Genomic DNA, 23,099 nt, shown 5'->3' with positions numbered 1-23,099 from the left:
GGAGCCTGCTTCTCCCTCTCCCTCAGCCTGCCTGCCTGTCTGCCAACTTGTGCTCTCTCTCTGTGTCAAATAAATAAATAAATTCTTAAAAAAAAAAAAAGATTTTATTTATTTTGAGAGAAAGAGAGTGAGTGAGAGAGAGCACAAGCCGGGGGCAGAGGCTGAGCAAGCAGCCTGATGCAGAACTCGATCCCAGGACCTTGGGATCATGACCTGAGCCGAAAGCAGACTCTTAACCGACTGAGCCATCCAGGCACCCCATCAATGGATATTCAGACTGTAATTTTTACAAATAAATGTCTTCAGACATAAATCGCATCTTGCATTATTTTCTTACATTTGATTCCTAGAAGAGTAGCTACTGAATTAATTTGCCCTTCCCAACTATGGAAGCCTCTCACCCTCAAGAGCTCTGAGTATTACTGTCCTTTTAAATCTCTGCTAGTTTCACAGGCAGAAAGTGTCATTCCCTTGTTTGATTTGCACTTGCTGGATTATAGCTGAAATTGCACATTTTCCCTCAGTGTATTGGCCATCTGTGACTTCTGTGACTCCTTTTCATTTGCCTTTTCCATGAAGGAAAAGTAAAGGATGCTTGTTTGCTTCACCTGCAGGACCATGTTTCTCTCTTCCGGAAGGACTTAACTGGAGCTTTTTTTTTCTTTTAAACCTTTTTTTTTTTTAACCTTTTTTCTTTATTTATTTGACAGAGAGAGAGACAGCGAGAGAGGGAACACAAGTAGGGGGAGTGGGAGAGGGAGAAGCAGGCTTCCCGTGGAGCAGGGAGCCCGAAGCGGGGCTCGATCCCAGGACCCTGGGATCCTGACCTGAGCCGAAGGCAGACGCTTAACGACTGAGCCCCCCAGGCGCCCCTTCACTGGAGCTTTCAACATCCTTTAACTCATCAGCAGCACACCAAACATTCCGATGGCTGATGGAGTGAGCCGTAGACACCACCTTTTAAATTTACTTGCACTTTGTTGATTAACTTGAAAGTTATTCAGAAAGCTTCAAAAACTTGCCATCTTCAAGCATGTTCCCAGGGCCAGCATCCTAAGTACCCAGAGATAAGATAATTTTGCTATCATGTCTTCGCACTGTAGTTCTGAAGCCAACGAAGTCACAGAACCATTGGAAGATATCCACTCAGAGCATGTACTCAGCATGTAAAACACTGTGATGTGTGTTTGAGCAGGACCCTGTTACAGGATCGGACAGCATTGTTCTAGAATGCAAGTGCGCTGCCAGGGTCTATTTTCTTGGTCACAGGATCGTCGTCTGACTGCCACATATTCTTTATACAGACTAACAGCCCTCTCAGCAGTGTCTTTGATCTTACACAATAGCTTGACATAAAAATAGTAAAAATTCTAGCTGGATACCTGAAGTAAGCATTTTCCTTGGAATATGCACTGACACAGCACTCCTTACAGAAAGAATAGTTTTGATGATCCAACAACACAGATTTGGATCTTTCTTTTAGTAAGTGGCAGATAGGAAGCCGAGGGACTGGGAGGGACAGTCTTGCAAAAGCCCAGGCAAAAAATATTAAGGATCTCTGACATGGGGATGGTGAGGACAGGACGAGCCAGAAGCATTTAGAAATAATGGGTAGTGGGACCAGCTGAATGTGGGGGATAAAAGAAAACATCTGAGGGCACATCAGTCGGTTAAGAAGCTCTGGGTGGCTCAGTCAGTTAAGCGACTGCCTTCGGCTCAGGTCATGATCCTGGAGTCCCAGGATCAAGTCCCGCATCGGGCTCCCTGCTCAGCTTCTTCCTCTGACCCTCCCTCAGCTTCTCCCTCTGACCCTCCCCCCCTCTCATGCTCTCTCTCTCTCATTCTCAAATAAATAAATCTTTAAAAAAAAAAAAAAGGCAACACACATAAAATAAAACATCTGAGGTCAAGGTTAGAATTTCTTTCATGAACAAAACTTGGGTAGATGATGATGTCAATTACAGGAATACAAGAAGAGGAGCAGATTGGGGGATTCAAAGTGAGGACAAGAGACTCAGTTTGAGAGTTTTTTAGACACGCTGAGTTTGAAGGGCCTGTGGAACGACCAAGTTGGAAATACTAGTGTGAAGCTCAGCAGGAAGATGAAAGCTTGACATCTGGAAGATGAAAGCTTGACATCTGGACAGAGAGGGGATAGGCAGAGACAAGTAATCCAAGGAGACAGAAGCACAACCCAGGAGACCACAGGAGGACAACAAAAGAGTGTCACGGAAGCTGAACAGAAGAAAGGAAAAGTGGTTATCAGGGAGGTCAAGTTAGAGGAGGACCAAAAAGAGACTGATGGATGTGGTTACAGTTCACAATTTTTAAAAGGTCAAGGGAGAGAAAGGCCACTAAAATCAGCAGTTGAGGGGGGGCACTGGTGACTTTTTTAGGAGCACTGTTTGCTGATGCCTGAGCCTGCTCTAATGGGACACAATCCTTCATTCTGCAATAAGAGACAAATGCTTAATACTGAAGTGCCTCCTGAAGTTAAAACAGTAACAAACTCATCTTTTCTAAAATATAAGCTCTACCTGGCTGCCTCAGTTGGTAGAGCGTATGACCCCTGACGTCAGGGTCATGAGTTCGAGCCCCACATTGGGCAAAGGTTTACTTACAAAAATAAAGTATAATGAACCGGAGAATTTTAGAACTGGAAAGGTGCTTACTGATCATCTATCTGATCGATCCCCCTCATTTTACAGCTGAGGAAACTCTGGTATAGGGCAAGTTTCAGGAGAGAAGCCGACCAGGCCCAGAGCTACTGCAGAGTCCAGACCACAGAACCCATGAAGCCCCCCTGTGCTTCGCTAAGAAGACAGAAGTGCGTAGGGCGCCTGGGTGGCTCAGATGGTTAAGCGTCTGCCTTCGGCTCAGGTCATGATCCCAGGGTCCTGAGATCGAGTCCCACATCGGGCTCCCTGCTCCTTGGGAGCCTGCTTCTCCCTCTGCCTCTCTCTCTCTCTCTCTCTCTCTGTCTCTCATGAATAAATAAATAAAATCTTTAAAAAAAAAAAAAAGACAGAAGTACGTGTTGAGAACTAAACATGACATTGGAGAGTAGAGGCTTTATTTACAATGATACTCAATCAGGACTTAGTAAACGAGATCTCTTCCTCCTCGTATCTTTTCAGCACAAGCTGTACTTCATACACAAAACGGAGACATATCCTGGGGGCCGGAAGTGAGCGCTCTCCTCAGATAATTTCTCGAAATCCCGAGTCAGTTCTGAGCTCCCCGGCTCTTAGTAGGGTAGTTGGTAGACACTTGGTTAGCAGCTGGGACCAAATTCCTGCATCCCGTAGGGAAACGTGTTCAGGGAAGACGTCAACACCAGCAGAGAGAACGTCAGGCTTTTACCTCACTCATGGCTTCCATAAGGCGAGCGCTGTTCGTGACCGCCGTTGTTAGAAAAATGAACCTGTATCCTATGGAGTCAAAAGCACCCGCACACGTGACTAAGAGCAGATCAGAGGCCCCCATGATGAGCCCTGGCCAGCCCTCCAGTTCCACAGCCCTGACTGGACCAGAGCAGCAGGTTACAGACACAGACGTGTCAGTGCCACCCTCCTGGGCACGACGACTTGCTGCACGTGGTGGAACTGGGCTCCCTGCACTTGAATCCGCAGCCGGACTACAGCAAGGGGTGCCCAGAGGCCCGCCAGGAAGCCTTCTGAGCACCGCCCTGTGTCCCCCAGGTCCCTCTTTCTGTTCTCTCTTACCTTTCTCTCTGCCCAGGAACCGGAGGGCTGAGATCTCCGAGAACGTGCAACCACCCAAGAACACCACCAGGATGAGGCGCAACGACTCGCTGGAAGCCTTGTCCTCCTTGGTCATGTCTGTGGAGATCAGGCCAGACTCCGATCTCCAGTGGCGCCCCCAGCCCCCCTCCCGCCCCACCCTGACCGCAGGGCCAGCCACGCACCTGTGAAGGCCAACTCACTGCAGTTGAGTAGCCGCACCACTTCGTCCAGACCCTGCCAGCTTCGTCGTTCCAGCACCTGGGAGGCCCGGGGTTCAAGTCTGAGACCCTATCCGGCTGAGGAAGGGGAGGTCGCAGCAGCCAGACTGTCACGTCTCTTGTTAGTTACGGGGGTGGCTGAAAGTTGGAATAGGCCAGGGACCAAGAGAAAGCAGAGAGTGAAATAGGAACGGCAGCGGGTCGCTTATTCTCACCTGCTCGATGAGTCGGCAGCTCAGGGGCACGTAAGCGCCACTGAAGACATACGCCATGTCCCGTGGCACTTTCAGATCATACTCGCCATCCACACGTGGGATCTAAAGGGCAAAGGGGACTACGTGAGGCACGTGACAACTCACCTCCCCAGCCTTTTACCCAGTCAGAGAAAAGTACATCCCCCCAAACAGGTCTTATTTCAGCTAAAGGGAAGACTGGCAAAAGCCCTGAAAAAAAACCAAAAAACAAAAAACCATAACCAAAGATTGAAGCTTTCGTTCAGTACCCACTGATTCTCCTGAACGAGTTCCCCTGTGCTCCCTATGAAGGGCTGGAAATTAAAGATGCCCCGCTGCCGATCCCCTGGTGACAGGGGACATGTCTGTCACTGATGTGGCACTCAGCCTATCCTCTGGCCTTGGTGGGTGCTTCTTACAGGTTTATTAAGTGAATGCGTCTTTTGTGTCTTGTCTCATTATTAAATTAAGCTCATGCTATGATGCTACCAAATGAAAGGATCTTTATAAAAACAAAACAACAAAGAGATGTTGGGGATTCAAAGTACTCTGCAAAGGACTGGACCCATGGCTTCCCCATCCACCCTGAATCTACGTACCAAATTCAGCTTCTTGCTGATGGCACGGAAATTGCTCCTCTTGGCCAGAGAACTGAAGGCATCAGTAATCTTTCCTGGGAAGGAAAACTGTGCTGGATCTCATCGAAGATCGACGGATTTGTGACCCTGCCCCAGGTGATACCACTCAGGAAATGACAAATAGCAGGACCTTGCAAGTAGCAGGACCGTTCCTGGCTCAAGGCTCTCCTCAAAGCCGTTCCCCTAAGATTCCCTGGAACTGATCAAGACACTTGCCACCCTTCGCCCCACCACAGTCTTCCTACAGGGTACCGGCCATCCACTCAGTGCAATCTACAGAGTGACCCGAGCTCACTGGTGAAGTGTGTGGGCCTCAGAGTCAACCGACCTGGGCTCAAATCTGACTTACTCACTGAGGGACCTTAAACAAGTCACTTAACCTCACTCAGCCTGTTTCCTTCTCTAGAAAATGGAGGTTATAAGCTTATGTTTGTGAGGATTAAGTGAGAAACTGGTATCTACAGGTCTCAGCACATGGTAAGTGTTCAGTAAAGGGAACGTGCCCCTGCTAGCAGACGCAGTAGTAATGCCAGGAAGAGTGAAGGATCACATCCTCCTTCCCCAGCTCGTTCCGTCCCTCCCAGGGAGCTCTGGCTGCTGCGAGGAGAGAGGACTCTGGCCAGGGAAGGGGTTCCCTGCTCTCCCTGCTCACCTGCGGCCTTGTCTGTCACCAGCTTGCTCACTTTACTCTCCACAGCTGTGAGGGTGTCCCCCGGGGCCTGCTCCGTGAGGAGCCCCGCTCGCCGCAGATTGGAGAAGGTCAGCAAGTGCTCAGGGCCGTAGCTCTGAAGGAAATGCAATTCAGTCATTTACTGAGCATCCGCCACACCAAGGTCTAACACTGTCAGGTGATACGGAAGTGAGGGACAGAAGGGCTATGCATTCTGTGCCCTAAAGAAATAACCAAACACCAAACGAAGGAGGAAAAAAAAGGAAAGCATGAAATTATGAGAGAAGAGAGAAAGCCATTGATGGGAGGGTGCTGGGGAGGGCTTCAGAGATGAGGTAAGACTAGAGAAAGACCTGGAAGGAAGGCCGTATCAACCCCTCACAAGATGCTAAAGTGAGGGAGAGCCCCAGGGGTGAGGACTCACCACCTGGTCCGACAGCTCAATGGCCCCAGCACTCCCAGCACCAGCCGCCCGCCAAGAGAGCAGGGAATAGGGGAGACGGGCAGGGGGAGGGTCTCTGCGTGCTGAGAGGCGGACTGTCCCGAGATGCCCTAAGAGGGAGGCCAGATTGGGAGCAAAATGGGGATGCAGACAGGAAAGAGGCCATTTCTTCTGCCTCTTTCAGAAGTGCCAATGACCTCCCTCCACCCAGTTCCCTCCAGAGTGCATTGTCACGGCCTTACCTGCAGATACTGTGTTTTCAGAGATCGGTAATCCTTGGGAATCAAACCTGAGGGTCAGGAAGATAAGACAGGTTCACGTGAACACCAGCTGAGGTGTCCTGAAATCTACAGCCATACCAACCCACCCACCCACCCTCTTGCTCCCCAAACAACCTTTATCAGGAGGAAGGAATCAGTAAATGTTAACCTTGCATCCAGCCAGCTGATTCTAAACTGACTCCTAAATTTCAGCTTGCTTATCGGCAGGGATGGCGGAGGGAGGCGGTAGGAGGGAGGCAAAGGGACTTGGGCACGTTCCTTCCTGGCTTGGGGCCAGTGCCCCTGAGTACTGCTTTACGGGCTACCGAGGAACGGGGCAAGTGTTCAGAGGAGGTCGAAAAGTGTGGTCTGAGGCGCTTTCCTCCAGCGAGGTACAAAGAGTACGCTTGCAAGTCACGGGGTGAGCAAGTCACGGGGACGAACGGGTACAGGGAGTAGGGCCGATGGTTCTGTACTCGCTGCATTCGCAGGGAGCCCGGGACAACGCACACACTTGTCCCATCCCTGTCCGTACACCTGCAACTAATAATGTCCCATCGTGTGTCACCTCTACTTCCAACTAAAATAAAAAAGAAAACAGATGAAAGGGTTGCATAACCAAGTTAAAAGTTGTACCACAGGAGGTCGCAGAATCTGAGCTCTTGGGAATGTTTATGAAATCGTTTGGCTGTCCCCTTTTCCTGGACTCTTTATTATGAAAGCTCGTGGAAGGTAGGTGGCCAGATGGAATAGAGAGAGAAATGCCACTCTGCGCTGTGCCCTTGTGGTCCTAAGATGTGACAGAGCTTGTTCGGGGCGGGGGCGGGGGGGGCTGGGGGCTGAGTGTGGTCCCGCTCAGGGTCGGGACACTAAGTGACCCCAGGCCCTTGGGATGTCTCACGCGGAACAAAGACTGCTTTAGCTTACAGGGAAAAGAATCCACGGAATTACTGGGAAACGTTCTGTCGGCTAGGCTATTCTCTCTGTCATTCAAAATGATTTCTTCTATGCCTAAGGTACAGTTTTTCAGTCTGGTGTCTTTGGTTCCAGGGGCTCACCATTCTCAGTGAGGGACAAAAGGCACATGAGGCGGAGGCTTTCTATAGGCGACACCTGCATGGGAAGAGAGTCCTAGAGAATTCAAGTTCCATGACACACGCTCTTTCCTCTTCCTTCCGCTGGAGACCACGCCCGCCGCGACACATGGCTCCCAACAGCCCCGGCCACCTGCTCACCTGCCGGTCTATGTGTTCTTCGATGTAGCTGGTGCTCTCCCGGATGTTGAAGCCCTCCAGCAGTGCTGTGAGGACACAAGAGGAGAGCCCGTTACGGGGGGGAGCAGCTCAGCTCTGGCCATCTATGCTAACAGGTGTCTGTCTCCCCATCTTTCTCCATGCTTGGGGGTGGGGGGCTAAGGGACCCCCGGGACTTCTAGCAGGAACCAGCATTCCACCCAGCCAGCATCAGCTGGAAGGAGCCAGAGAGCATCTTTGCTGGGTGGGACGGTGCTGGGAGCAAGGGAAGCACAGGAGGGAGCCAAGCACGGCCCCCACAGCTACCATGCTCAGTCTTGATGAGCTCCTGGAAGTCCTGCTTGGTCTTCTTCTTCATGATGGATTCACAGGCCCCGATATCTGCAGACAGGACAAAAAGCAAGCTGACATATTCCCGGTTCTAGTAGGATATGCCTTTATTGTCCAGAAAAATAAAAACTTTTTTTTTTTTAAGATTTGAAAGAGGGAGAGAGAGAGCGAACACAAGTTGGGGGAGGGGCAGAGAGAGAGGGAAAGGGAGAAGCAGACTCCCCGCTGAGCAGGGAGCCCCACGCGGGACTCGATCCCAGGACCCTGGGATCAGGACCTGAGCTGAAGGCAGAGGCTTAACCGACTGAGCCACCCAGGTGCCCCAAGAATAAAAAGTTCTTAAGGCAAAATGCAGAAGTGCTTCTTCCCATTTCGGACAAAACAAGATCATTATTTGCTGGTGAACAAAGATCTCCCCCGGGGCAGATCTCCTCTGTAGCATCCCCTTGCCCTGCCCTCAAGCTGAAAGCTGAAACCTACGGACACTCAGCAGGCGGTGCTCCTGTTTCAGTCCTTTGAGCTCCTGGGACACGAAGTTCTTCATCTGCTTGATGTCCATGCCTCTCCGGCGCTGGGGGAAGTCCCCATGAGGTCAACCGCTCCCTGCCCTCAGACATGCGCAGCCACCACCCTCCCTCAGGTCCCCCCGATTCCAAGAGAAAAGACGGGGGGGCTGTCATCATATCAGAAGGGAGCCAAAGGGAAGCCAACAGAGGGGAAACGAAACAGAGGAGCCCGGGCCTGGAGCCTCACGTCATACTGAGCTTGCAAGTTCCGGGCCTTCTGGCTCAAAAAGCCGAAGACGTTGGAGAAGTGCTCATTACGAATCTCATTAAACACCTGCAAGGGCAACAAGCAGCAACAACTGACCAGAGAACCCTGACTAGTCCCTCCGCCCTCAGTAGTGGGACAGGAGCACAAGAGCGGTGCCCAGCTGTTCTAGCAAAAGCACACAGAAAGCTGAGCTGGTATCACAAGTGTATGTTAAACACCCAGATATTGTGCTCCGGGGTACGCTCACTCCTGGAGGGGGATCCCTCTCCCACAGGCTCAGCCTCCCCTCCCAGAGCCGGGCCCACAGCCTCGGGCCAACAGTGGCCCCCAGGCCATCCACCAGCAGCAGCCATACCCTCACCTTGTCCTCAGCATTGAGTAGAACCTTTAAGCTCCTGTCAGAGGATGTGACTTCTGGGCCAAAGTCGACACTCCCTTTGAGAGCAGAGGGAGTAGCTCTGAGGACCTCCAGGGAGGCCTTCCCTCTCCTCCCCTTTCCTGAACTGCCACTCAAAGTGCCCCGAACTATCTGGAAGCCAGCAGTCTGTTCAGAGTCTGAGGCTCTCCCACAAGCCCCGCCCCCTGCGAGAGGCCCCGGGTGCTGAGGAACCCGTCCATCTCGCCAAGATGCCACTTACCACACTTGATGCGGAAGGTGTCGTCCACCAGACCCTCGTAAACCACCTGGGAGCAAAGGGCCGTCACGAAGTCCACGTCTGAAACCGAGATCCCCGGCCGTGAGGGTCCTCCCTGACCTACGCGGCTACCCAGCTGGCTCGGCGTCAGCTCGCGTGCCTCCACGGGGCCCAAGTGCTGGGCTCCCGATCAACGCTGCCATTCACAGCCCCGACCTGAGGATCCTAACTGGGCCACCGCGTTGGCCGGATCCCCATGTCTTCGAGGGTCCAGGGATGACAGGAATGCTGAGCATCATTTACCTCTGTCCAGGAGGAAGATATGTCCAATCTCCGGCCTTCGGCCCTTGGTTTCGCCATCTTCCTCCTCCTCCAATTTTCTCCACAATTCATATGACATCTGCCAGGAACCAAGATATTCTCAGTCTCATGTCCAGGTCCCTGCTGCAGCCCACACCTTACTGAAGCCAAGTCTTTTCCATGTGACACCTCTCCTTGACCCCAAGAGGGGAGCTAATTATTAACACCACTACCCACTGCACTCCCGTCTGTGCCCACCCCTCCCAGCCTTCCCCCTGCTGATGAAGGACTATCTCCGCCCCCGAAGAAAAGACTCAGGAGTGCTATCCAGAGGCCCTGGCTCTTGCTTTTCTGTCAGTCACACAAGTCCTCCTCCTCTCTGAGGAACTCTTCTAGAACAATAAAAGCAAGCTGAAGAACATGGCTCTTATCACAGATGCCTCTGGGCACTCCATGGTGGGCAGAGAACGGGTACAAGAGGGGCCATCGGGACCACAGAGCTGCTCCTGCCCACCTTGGTGCATCTGCCAATTCCATAGCAGTTAGGAAAGGGCCCGTAGAGAGTGCTCAGAAGGTGCAAGGCCTGTACCGCAGTGTTGATCCAGCGCTGATCTCCTTCCTGCAGGAACCATACGGGCCACAGAGATATGGCTCAGCCCAAGAGAGCAATCTGGAAAGGGGCTAGCCCTAGCAGCCCGGGAGCAGGAAGGCCGGGTATGTGTGGGGACTGTCCGACCGCTCTCATTCTGGCCCCAAAGGAAGTCCTGTGGACATCAGCCATTCAGTCTGCAAAACGCTCTTCCTCATAATAAATTATAGGAATTACAGGAAGGTTACGTCCACATTTCTAGCCCACAGGACCCCGTGTGTGTCCCCACCTGTCGATGCCAAGACCCAAGGACCCTGCACTTACCAGGAAGTAGTCCCTGAAAAATTCTGGGAGCTCCATGCTCAACAGATCCACATCAAGAGGCAGCAAAGAAAAGGCCCATTCGTCACAGCTCACATCTGTGGGTACAGAGAGCATCAGCCTCCCCACAGAAGGCACAGGGCTCCATATTGAGAGAGAAGGTCCACCACGGTGACGCAAAAATATCTGAGCGCCTGCCACATGCCCAGCCCTACACTAAGCACGGGACACTCAAAGATGAGTGACAGTCTGTGCCTTAAAGGAGTTCGTGGTCGGATAACAAGAAGAGAAATGCACACCACAGCCTATCATACAACGTGAGAGGGGCGTGTTTTCATTCGAGTGCCGACTGGAAGTGCCGAGGAAACACTCATTCGCTGGTGGACAAATACTGACAGAAAGCCACGTCTGTGCGGGCACTAGGCCGGGCACTGGGGGTGCGGAAATGGAACGAACATGCTTCCCCATTTTCTGCGAGAGAATCCCAATCCAGTGAGAAACACACCAGACACATCTCATTACAGTTGTGCTCCAGAGAAGAACAGCAGTTTGGGAGCCCAAATATTGCAGGGATCGAACCTCAACTACGTGGGGCATAGGAGAAGTACAGGAGCACAGGAAAGACTTCCCTAAAGAAGTGACACTGACGCTTAGAATTTGAGTAAGATTTGGGTATGAAAAAAAAAGGCTGAGGGTGGAGAATATTCTAGGCCACAGGAAAAGCAAATGGGAAGTGCCCATGGCTGGAAGGTGGAGAGTCAGGAGAAGGAGGGAGCTGCACATGGTGAGGGTGAGGGGCCAGGAAAGGGCCAACTGCAGAAGGCCACCGAAGATTCTGGCACCAGGGCGGGATCTCCAGCAGGGAGCACGGTGCTCAGGTCAGCGCTGCATGCAGAATGGAGGGAGGGAAGGCACACTTTTTCCTTGTGGGAGTCTTGGAAAGGGAGGAATGGCAGCACCTGGCACCCCCTTCAGCCTTCCCATCAAGGCCCTGTCCCGCTCCTCGTGGTCAGGAACCTCCCCTCCCCCCAGGCCAACAAGCAGAGAGGAGGGCCCCAGCTTATTTCCTTCCCTTCTTCCGCATATTCTCCCCTCCCCACTCACTGCCGCCTCCTCTCACCTCCATAGACTCCCTCTTCCTCCAGCACCATCTCACACGCATGAAACTGAAAGACAAGAGGGAGTGGTTGCTGACCACCTTCTTCTCTGTTCTTTGCATCTCTCTGGAGTTCCTCCGCAGTCACTGCTGAGGACAATACCTACTGAACCCAGTGACAACGACAAGAGAGCGTGGACTCTTTAGGACAACAGGAAGGACCACTGGGACCATCTAGCCCAGCACTTTGTTTCCCTTTATCCGCTTTATTTAGGTATTAAGTCCAATGCTCTTTTCTCCCTGCGAGGCTGGAAAGCTCCACAAAGGATCAGCAAAGCATCCGCAAAGGGTGCACCCCGCAGACAGACATGGGAGGGAGGGCACAAGCGCACCTCAGAAACGGGGGAAGTGAGGCAGGCAGCAGGGAAGGAGCAGCGGTGGGGGGGGGGGGTCGGGGTAGGACATGTCCAGGGGACGCCTGGAGTCACTGAGAGAGGTCTGGAGATCCAGCCTGGGGTCCCTGGCACAGGACATTTAAAGTGGGTGGTTTGTCCAAGAGAAAAGAACACAGAGGGACATGACCACTAAGGACAGGACTGTAGGGGACACCGCAATTAAAAGGGCGCACAGGACAACGCTTGGAGGAGAAGACGGACAGATGACATGGAGGTGGGAAAGGGGGACTCGGCACCTCTAAAGGCAGCAAAGGTGAGTCTCAGGAGGAATGGGCAACTGTGTCAAATGCAAGGACATTAGGTAGGTCAAGTGGGAACCAGGCATTGCCGAGTTTGACGACAGTCCTGGCGGGGGACTCGAATTAAAGACGAAGGCGGGGGTGAGGACACAGGAGCAGTGGCGGAGAGAACTGTTGACCCAAGTCTCCACACAACAGAAGGGAGAGCCCCTGACAGGAGAAGACATGAAGCAGGGAGAATTACTAAGAAGGGGTAGACATGGGGCGCCCGGGTGGCTCAACTGGTTGAGCGTCTGCCTTCGGCTCAGGTCATGATCTCAGGGTGCTGGGATCGAGTCCCACATCGGGCTCCCCACTCCACACGGAGTCTGCTTCTCTCTCTACCCTTCCCCCCTGCTTGTGTGCTCTCTCTCTCTCTCCTGCTCACTCTCTCAAATAAATAAATAAAATCTTTAAAAAAAAAGGGGGGGGAATAGACATGGTTGAAGACAAAAGAGAAAGAATCTACCCGACAAAGTAAGACAGTAGAAAAGGAACGCGGGCATGGGCCCAGGAACACAGATGAAGCGGCGGATCAGGGAGGGGACGAGGCCAGGGTCACTCCCTCCTTTGAGACAAATGGGAAGAAGGCGAAATACTTGGAGGCAATGAGGAAGGAAGGAGGAGCACTCCCGTCTGATAATGATGATGATGGTAAGAGTTGATGTGCATTAAATATTTCACATGTGCTAGGCATCGTCCTTAGTGGTTTTTTTTTAAAGATTTTATTTATTTATTTATTTGTTTGTTTGTTTGTTTGAGAGAGAGAGAGAATGAGAGAGAGAGAGAGCACATGAGAGGGGGCTGGGTCAGAGGGAGAAGCAGACTCCCTGCTGAGCAGGGAGCCCAATGTGGGACTCGATCCCGGGACTCCAGGATCATGACCTGAGCCGAAGGCAGTCGCTTAACCAGCTGAGCCACCCAGGCGCCAGGTCCTTAGTGTTTTATAAGGATTACCTCTCGTTGTCCTCATGATGATTCCATGAGATGTGGAAGATTCATGCTACATATTCCTTATTTTACTTAACACAGAAGAATCCTATTCATCCCTAACTCATTTCTTTTTTTTTAAGTAGGCTCCACGCCCAATGTGGGGCTCGCACTCACAACCCTGAGATCAAGAGTCACATGCTCTGCAGACTGAGCCAGCTGGGTGCCCAGTCCCTCAGTCAGGTCCATCAGTGAACCTGAAACTGGAGGCCCACTTTTAGTGCTAACTAATGGAATTCCAGAGCCCAGATCGAAAACTGCCAATCTTCATAATTAACAAAAGGAGTCTCAGAAAGAGAGATTCCCTCTTCCCTACAGCTACTGAGGGAGAGACTGTCCTGCAATATAAAATTAGGTCAAAGAATCTAATGAGCTATGATGTGAGATGGAGAAAATTCATCAAAGTATCAATTTTGTTTTTCTGTGTAACATGGAGGCTTGCAGGATTATCTGAAACTGTTACCAACTTGTTCTATTCCCTGTTTAAACAAATCTCTCCTTGGAAGTATAATTTGAAAAAAGGGGTTTTATGGGCGCCTGGGTGGCTCAGTTGGTTGAGCGACTGCCTTCGGCTCGGGTCATGATCCTGGAGTCCTGGGATCGAGTCCCGCATCGGGCTCCCTGCTCAGCAGGGAGTCTGCTTCTCCCTTTGGCCCTCCCCCCTCTCATGCTCTCTCTATCTCATTCTCTCTCTCAAATAAATAAATGAAATCTTTAAAAAAAAAAGGGGGGTTTTATAAGACTCCAAAAGCTAGAATTTATTGCCACAGCTCGTTAATAACATTTAATATGAGTGCTTTTTTTTTTTTTTTAAAGATTCTATTTATTTATTTGAGAGAGAGAGAATGAGAGAGAGCACATGAGAGGGGGGAGGGTCAGAGGGAGGAGCAGACTCCCTGCCGAGCAGGGAGCCCGATGCGGGACTCAATCCAGGGACTCCAGGATCATGACCTGAGCCGAAGGCAGTCGCTCAACCAACTGAGCCACCCAGGCGCCCAATAACATTTAAAAGTAACCTGTATGTCCGACCGGTTATCTTAATAATTTCTTGCCCTGGTAATGATGTTATACTTGATATACTTGTATTTCTCAACAGGAAAAATAGCCATAAGATTTTCTATGAATCTTCAAATGATCTTCAAAGCAAGATCATTAGCTCTTCTTATTCCTTTCATGTGATGAGAAAACAATATAAGCCTGTAATTTCACTAGATTTCCTAATAAAAACTGAGTCACTTAAATTAAAAGGGGTAAGTACTTGCCATTTGCAACAACATGGATGGAGCTAGTGAGTATTACGCTAAGTGAAATAAGTCAGAGAAAGACAAATATCATATGATCTCATTCATATGTGAAATTTAAGAAACAAAACAAACGTACAAAGAAAAAAAGAGGCAAAACAAAAATCAGACTCTTCACGAGGGAGAACAAACTGATGGTCACCAGAGGGGAGGTGAGTGAGGGGATGGGAGGAATGGGTGAAGGGGATCAAGACTGCACTTATCGTGATGAGCACTGAGTAATACACAGAATTGTTGAATCCCGACATCATGCACCTGAAACTAATATAACACGGTAGGTTAACTATACTGGAATTAAAACAAAAAATTAAAAATTAAAAAAAATGTTCAGCCCTGTTTTGTTTAAAAAAAAATAAAAGGTAAGTACTACTGTCAACTCCATTTTATAGATGAGAAAACTGAGACACCGAGAGAGCAGTTAAGTAACCCATCCAAGATCACACAGGTAACAAGTGCTAAAGCAAGGATTTACACCCAGTCTGGCTTCAGAGTCTCAGACTGAGCTACTGCTTCTACTTTCTCCAGAGTTTTTTGGGAAGGATTGAAAAAGAATAAATCCCTATCCTTTCAACCGCTCCATGCGGTGTGCACTCCTTGGTACAGCTTCCTAGGCCTCGGGCAGGCCGTGTACATAAGACCACGCACCTTGCTGACATGGGGGTGAGAGCAGAGCCTGATGGAATCCGGGAACGGACATGCTGTGAGCACCGAACACTACAACTATTGAGCGAAAATAGATGGAAGAGACCTAGCCTGGCGAGGCTACCTCACTGTGTGACCCTGGGCTTTACTTCCCTCAGAGGCTCAAAGCTGGGGTGGAGTAAAATGGTCTCTCGGCTCCTTTCTTGTGTAAGAAAGGGCCTTTCCAAAGTACAGTGGTATGGTTCTACAACCCGGGGGCAGCCGCCCACATGCCTTGGATGAGCATGGAGGAGTAATGACTTACCGTATTTATTGTTAAAGGGATAAAGGGACAAAAATCACTGAAACCCCAGAACACAGTGCATATTACTATACAGAAATCTGAGTTAGAAGGGACACACAGCAGGTTATACTTCAGAAGAAGTCTACATAGAGGCCACCTCTCACAACTCCACAGTCTGTAACTGGGGCAGTTTGACAACAGGGCCTCTGCTAAACAACCAGGGCCACGTTAATGACAAGACAGTGACAGGTATTTTGTTCAGTCACACATAACTTGCTTTGGGGGAGACACAGCTATTGGCCCCCTGCCCCTTCCCAGCCTTCTGTCCTGATCTACCTTCTCCTGCTCCCACCAGGACCCAAACTCACCTTCTGAGGGCTGAAGATCACTTTGTATTTTCGAGTTCGGCCCGCCAATTTGTCAGCATTGACAAGACCTACAGACAGAAGGAAAGCAACCCAGAAAGCCATGGGCCATCTGTTAGACTAGATGCAAGGAAGCAGACATCCTTTCCGAGTGGTGTGGCCCATTCGAACCATCTTTTCTCATTAAAAGGTCCTTATGGCCTAGGCCCTTCATCCCGGCCACTCTTTCCTAGGTATTAGTTACGTGTGGTGCACGACATACTCACTGGCAACGTATCGCATGTTCTTGATGCGGGGTCGGACCAAGAAGCACAATCTGTGGGAGGGAAAGTAAAAACAAAAGAAAACAAAACAAAAAACCTCAGTGAAGAAAAATCCTGAAGTTGGTGATAGCAGCTTAGAAGAAATGGAAACAAGGTCAACTCTTCCAACATTTGCTCTTCTCGCCAGGCCTTTAGCTCTCATCCTAGCCAAAGTAATGCCCGCTCTCTCAGCCGACCACATCCCGCGCACAGAAGACTCCCTTCAACACCACAGGTACACGGGCTCTGCGGGTACTTACTGGCCCATGGCGGCCCCAGGAGCTCCTGCTCTCACATAATTTACAATCCACTGGGCAAAGTCAGATACACACGTATGGAGTATATTGATAATCAGGTGTTAAAAACAATATAAGAAAGTTTACAAAACTGTGTTTTTCAAACGGGGGTTCCTGGAGGTACTCTCCATGTATCCAGGAGAATTTTTTCCTCTAAGGAAACATGAACATTACTTAAGATGGAAAAATATAAAAGCTAAAAACGGAGGCCAGACACAGGCCGTCTGTGACAATGTGCCAAGTGACCAGGACAAACACTAAACACCATGGAAATCCAGAGGAGAAAAGCACCCCGGACCGGAATGGCGACAGAGGGCTTCATGGAGGAGGTGGGGCTGGGCTCGGAAGGCTGGGTGTTTTCCGCAGGAGGCAGGCAGAGTGGGCGGAGTGGCCAGAGGGCAAAGGCATGTGCGCATAGTTGGGCAGCCTGAGAAAGTGCGAGTCAGGGTGCCCGGAGGGCTCGGTCAGTGGAGCACGTGATCGCGGGGTCAGGAGTTAGAGCTCCACATTGGGTGCAGAGATTACTTAAAGAAATAAAAAGTAAAAAAAAGAAAAAGAAAAAGAAAGTGTGTGTCAAGCAGAGGCTTGAGGGGACACGTGACAGAGCAGGCTGGAAAGGCAAGGTGAGCCTCACTGGAGGCAGCCTTGGAATCTGTGATGAGCAATCTGGACTTTAGTCAGCAAGTAAGGGAAGCCTTGAAGGTTCCCGAGAAGAGCATAATGAAAAAATTTTTGAAAGATTAATCGATCTGGCTAGAGATGGTGGACTGGATTAGAGAGAGAAGAGGACAGGGGAGGGAGAAAGTGCGGAAGGGAGACCAAGTAAGAGGGCAAGCATAACCTAGGCGTGAAGTTGCGGAAGTGCAGACAGGTGAACCACATCACAAACATGGCGCCAGATCCAGCCAAGGACAGACGGGAGGCAGAGCTGCAGGGACCTCCTCCAGCCTGGAGCCCAGACTCTCCCAGATACTCACTGTTCATTGGAGCTGAGGGCTGGCTTGTTCTCCACTTTGTACAGTTTGTCGACTTCATGTTGCTAAAGAGAGAACCCAACAGGACAATGCACGTAAGTTCTTGGAAACCCAAAGCAGGACACAAAGAGGACTTCTGTAAGGGATCCTCTGTGCTTCTTCTGGGAATCAAACTGCCCTGACAACCATCCCGCTGAACTTTCCTCAAACTGTCAACAGAACAAAACCAAACAATTCAAAACCAATCCAAACAACACAATCATCCCCCTTTGTCCACCCAATTCAGCCAGCCTGCAATTTCCCTAAAAGGGCAGTCACTCATTAGTAATTTGTACTGTTCATTAAGATAAAAACTGCTTCGTGAGCAAAGAGGAGCCCAAGTCCACTGGGAAAAGGGGCAGGTACCTTCAGGATGGAGACATTGGCAATCCGATCCAAAGGGCTCATGAGATCTGCCTCAATGAACAAGTCCTTTTTTCCTGGAAGCTGAAGGACACAGTACATTGGGTCACTCCTAGGTCACATACGCTCCCTCAGCTGAGCTCGTCCAGCCATCCACTTAATAAAAGCACAGACTGGGTTGGAAGTGCCCTAGTGCTATCATCTAACCCAGGATCTTATTTGTCTGTATCCACAGCAGACGTTTCTTTATATATTCACCTAGTTTGTCTTCTCGTTTTCTGTACCAGTGGAGAACTATTTCACCTTCTTGAAGGTTAAGTCCTCGGCACTCAACCACTCAACGCTTGCCCATGACCTTGTTCTGCATCATGGCTCTGTTCTCCACTCTGCCTCCCAACAACCCCGATCGCCTACTGAACTAATCCAAACCAAACAAAGCCCCACTTTGCATCTGTCAACCCCTCAACTAACTGCCATCTCTTTTTAAGTAGCGTTTTTCTTCTAATTACAAAAATAACCCACGTTCAATGCAGACAACTTAGCCCAGAACAGTCCAAAGCCACCCACCCACTCTCCCATCCAAATCCCTGCCATCTGATTCCTGCATCCCTTCTGATGCTGCTGTCTCAGGTGTCCCGGGGAAGGAGGGGTCCCACTGAGTGGCAGAGAGAGGGAAGTCATCAGAAGTTTGCTCTCCAGGGGCGCCTGGGTGGCTCAGTCAGTTAAGCGGCTGCCTTCGGCTCAGGTCATGATCCCAGGGTCCTGGGATCAAGCCCCGCATCAGGCTCCTTGCTCAATGGGGAGTCTGCTCCTCCTGCTTGTGTTCTCTCATGCTCTCTCTCTCTCAAATAAGTAAAAAAAAAAAAAAAAGAAGTTTGCTCTCCACTAGGCCTCGACAAATGGGTACGGTGTTGGCAGTGATAGAAGATGGCAGTCCAGCAAAGGCCGGGGCAAGAGAACAGGCTGAATGGTAAGGACAGAACAAGCAATTTGGTTTGCATAAGGTAAGTGTGGGGCAGCAGTTCTCCAGCAGGGATGATTTTGCCCCATGGGGACATCCGGCAGTGTCGGAGACATTTTTGGTTATTTGACTTGGGGCAAGGGGTTTGACTGCCATCTACTGGGTAGAGGTTAGAGATGCTGCTAAACATCCTGCAATGCTTGGGACAGTCCCACAGCAAAGAATTAACCGGCCCCAAATGTCAGTGGCTGGGAAATCTTGATGTAGGGCAATGGTGGGAAATAGGACTGAAAAAGTTGACTGGAACTGGAGCATGAAGGACACCAATGTCAGGTTAGGGAGTTTGGAGTTGATCCTCTATGAACAAGGGAACAGAAAGCTTTTGGGCCTTGAAGAATCTACTCAGCTGGCAATTTTAGTTAGATAACTGGGCAAGCACTGTGAGTACAATGGATTGGAGGCATTGGAAACTGAGGCAGGGAGTCCACGTATGTGGTTAAAGCAACAGTCCAAGCAGCCCAAGCGCGTAGCAATAAATGAGGACCTGATTTAAGCTGGTGGTGCTATGAACAAAAATACGTTAAGGATACATGGAATGTGTAAGAGAATTTTTTAAATAATTGAAAGAAATTAACAGTGTTAATAGCGCTTGTATCTGTTAGTTGAATGTGATTTTTTTCTTTTTTTTTTTAAGATTTTATTTATTTATTTGACAGAGAGAGACACAGTGAGAGCAGGAACACAAGCAGGGGGAGTGGGAGAGGGAGAAGCAGGCTTCCCGCGGAGCAGGGAGCCCGATATGGGACTCGATCCCAGGACCCGACGATCACCACCTGAGCCGAAGGCAGACGCTTAACAGCTGAGCCACCCAGGCGCCCCGATTTTCTTCTCTTTATACTTTCCCTCATCTTCTACCTTCTCTGTCATGTGTAAATATTATTGTATAATCTCTAAAGTCGGGTGTGAGGCAATATCCTTGGGACTCAGCAACTGGTTCAGTTAAATATGAGGAGGGAAGGAGAGTCAAAGATGATTCTGAGGGCTCGAGCCTGAACAGCAGTGCCAGTCAACAAGTCAGGGGCACCTGGGTGGCTCAGTCAGTTAAGGGTCTGCCTTCGGCTTGGGTTGTGATCCCGGGGTCCTGGGATCGAGCCCCACATCTGGCTCCCTGCTTGGTGGGAAGCCTACTTCTCCCTCTCCCACTTCCCCCTGCTTGTGTTCCTGCTCTCGCTCTCTGTCAAATAAATAAAATCTTTAAAAAACAAAACAAAACAAGAATTAAGTCAGAAGAAGTCAGTTTGAAGAGCAAATTATTGCACAGAAACCTGCACCTGCCATGGTAAGTCACCCTTGTGGGCAGCCCCTCCCGAGCTCCAAGTACAAGTGCCTGTCCTTGGTCTCATTTACTCTCTTTTATGTGCTTCTCACCTATAAGCAGCCTTAACTAGCATCTCTTTTCAATTCCTCACACGTTTGAGCGTCTTTTATGTGCCAATCACTGTGCTACCACTACGGGGCATATAAATGAGATTTAAAATATGGTCCCAGATCCCCTGAGGTTCTCTGAGGTTCTTCCAAGTACCCATCTTCATCCCGACTGCAGCTCTATGTTTCTATCTGCTGGATGTTCCTCCTAGCATCTTCACTTCACCCTTTCCAAACCCAAACTAATCAGCCCCTTCCTCTAATTTTTTTTTTTCATTTCAATTCAATGTTCATTTAAAAAATATTTATTAAACACATGCTATGTGCTTGACTCTACACTAGGTACTCCCTGGGTACACAGTGCTGAACAAAACAGACATGTTCCCTGTCCTCAAGGACCTTCTAATCTAGTAGGGAACGTGGACATTAAGTAAGAAAATATACATATAACACATTACAACTATAGCAACAGCATTGTTTTCCTTTTAACATAAGATAAAAATCTCAAACTCAGCTTTGCTTCTCTGTCATCCTTTACAATCAGTAAATCTTTGAGTCTTCTTTCACCATGACTTCAAAATCCATCCCCGCCTTTCGTTCCCACTGTCACTAATTTCACCGGATCTGTGGTCTCCTAACCAGCATTCTTGTTCCCCATTCACCCCACTCCGCACATGGCTATAAGAATCATCTTCATTTTTTTAAAAGATTTTATTTATTTATTTGAGAGAGAGAGTGTGTGTGTGTACAAGCTGGGGGGAGGGGCAGAGGGAGAGGGAGAAGCAGGCTCCCCAATGAGCAGGGAGCCCGACTAGGGGCTCGATCCCAGGACCCCAGGATCATGACCTGAGCCGAAGGCAGCCACTTAACTGACTGAGCCACCCAGCGCCCCTAGAATCATCTTCGAGTATTGCTTCACCCCTTAAGTGGGGAAAGAAAATCTTCAGTGGCTGCCTAATGCCCACTGCGTAACTTCTGATTGCTCTCTTCCCTGTACGGGCCTTCTCCTTCCCTGGTTCCTCAACTCTGCTTCTACCAACCAGTCCATCTGCCTGGAACATGCTCCCCCATCTCCAAGGAAAATATGCTTATTCTTCACAATCCAGCTCCTTAAAATTCCTAGATCAATCCAGCTAGAAATGACCGCTTATTCTGAATGCTTCCGGCACCCTAGCTATCACCCATTTACCACACACCACGCCGTGTGTGGTAATCCGTATTTCATAGGCTCCTACTGAAGTCGATCCTTAAGGACAATGATGTCTTAACCATCCTTCCATCCCCCAGTGATGCGGGGAACGACTGGTGTCTCCCCTTGCCTGCACCAAAAAGAAGTGACTTCTCTGCCAGGTCCCAAGCAGCTCCTAACTGCCCTCTGGTTTTCCTTCCTAAATGCTTCATTTTGGACCCGCCCCAGAAGCTCCAAGGACAATACCAAGGGCCTGGAACAAGATCAAGGGGGCTCCGCAAGGAAGAACTATGCGTCCAGGGAGCGCTAAACTGTTGATGCAGAGAAGGCCCCAGGCGCGGCGGGCACTGACCTGCTCCAGCAGATAGATGAGCTGGTCTCGGGCCAGCCTCTTGAGCATGGAGAAGTCAGGCAGCTCTGGGGCGTCCGGCCGATGGGGAAAAGCCATGGCAGCGGGCACCGGAGCAGCGGGGTGGAAGAAGGGCGACGTCCTCCGCTCAGAGAAGGTCGGCAGCAGCCCGGGGTAAGCGCAGGACCGCGCTCCTTCAGGCCTGGGCACGGTTCGAAAGAGCCCCCGAAGGGGCCCTCGCTCCGGCGCGCGAATGAATGGCCACCTCTCGGTCAGACAGCCGCAGCCTCGGAGGACCCTCGTCCCGATCAGCAGCCGCGGGACCGACCCGCCCCTCCCCGGTCCACTCCGCCTGTAACCAGGATCCCGGTCTACACCCACAGATTTCGCGGCGTGCGGGGAAAACCCCGCCCCCTGCCAGAGAGAGAAGCGACTTCCTAGACCTCCCGGAAGTCCCGTGCGCGCGACCGGCGCTTAGCCTTCCGGGACGGGGACGGCGCGCGGGAAGGGACATTTGAAAACGGGAGGCAAAGGGTCAACGCTCCAATCTCCTACCTGGCCAGAGGGAAGTGTTCCCATCATCACTAATCTTTAAGGGTACACCCAGTTCTCCTAGCTCGCTCAAGCGAGGGTTGGGCACTTTTGCTAGATTTCAGAACTTCGTAAAATGGGCGAAACCCACTCCGGGTCCGGAGGGCACTGATCCCTGGGGATCTTGGCTGTCAGTCAAATCTACTCCACAAATTTAGCTGCCAACTGGGAGCTCTCTGGCTTCCCAGCTGCAGGAGGCAAGACGCGGAGAGATGGGACACGGCGGGAGGAAGAAGGGGAACACGTTAGGATCCAGTGGAAGCTAAGTCCCGCCAGCTGCGACCTTTGGACTCAGGAGTTTTGACTCAATATCCTTCGTGGGGAAATGGACAAATAAACTGTGGCATATTCATAAAATAAAAATAACTGCATAGGGGCGCCTGGGTGGCTCAGTCGTTAAGCGGCTGCCTTCAGCTCAGGCCATGATCCCATGGTGCTGGGATCGAGCCCCGCATCGGGCTCCCTGCTCCGCGGGAAGCCTGCTTCTCCCTCTCCCACTCGCCCTGCTTGTGTTCCTGCTCTTGCTATCTCTCTCTCTGTCAAATAAATAAATAAAATCTTAAAAAAAAAAAACTGAATAAATGAAAGAACCCAGATACAGAGTGGCATCTATATGATGCCATTTATACACGGTTCTAGAACAGGAAAAACTAATCAATGGTGAAAAAAAATTTCAGAAAGTGATTGACTTTGGGGTAAGAATTGACTGGAAAGAGAAACTAGGGAATTTTCAGGGGTGATGGTAATGATCTAGATTCACCTTGTTTAAAAAAAAAAAGCCATTATAAGGG

General features: G+C 50.3%; 1 protein-coding gene across 1 annotated transcript; it reads right to left on the bottom strand.

The window, feature by feature from the left end:
* Positions 1–3,037: 3,037 nt before the first annotated feature.
* Positions 3,038–22,156, bottom strand: VPS33B (VPS33B late endosome and lysosome associated). The gene is made up of 23 exons (XM_035024158.1): positions 21,721–22,156; positions 17,797–17,877; positions 17,395–17,456; positions 16,086–16,135; positions 15,823–15,890; positions 11,530–11,575; positions 10,413–10,507; positions 10,014–10,118; positions 9,503–9,599; positions 9,203–9,280; positions 8,926–8,999; positions 8,544–8,630; positions 8,271–8,361; positions 7,767–7,841; positions 7,443–7,507; positions 7,266–7,320; positions 6,190–6,236; positions 5,488–5,620; positions 4,797–4,870; positions 4,180–4,281; positions 3,929–4,004; positions 3,726–3,842; positions 3,038–3,431 (listed from the first exon to the last, which is right to left on the bottom strand). The coding sequence occupies exons 1-23, from the start codon at positions 21,814–21,816 to the stop codon at positions 3,352–3,354; spliced, it is 1,854 nt and encodes a 617-aa protein (XP_034880049.1). The 5' UTR covers positions 21,817–22,156; the 3' UTR covers positions 3,038–3,351.
* Positions 22,157–23,099: the final 943 nt, after the last annotated feature.

The sequence above is a fragment of the Mirounga leonina genome, unplaced genomic scaffold, assembly GCF_011800145.1.
Source record: "Mirounga leonina isolate KUSES-001 unplaced genomic scaffold, KU_Mleo_1.0 Mir_178, whole genome shotgun sequence".
NCBI classification, from domain to species: domain Eukaryota; kingdom Metazoa; phylum Chordata; class Mammalia; order Carnivora; family Phocidae; genus Mirounga; species Mirounga leonina.
The sequence above is the reverse complement of the archived record's forward strand: the minus strand, read 5'-3'. Positions and strand labels throughout refer to the sequence as shown.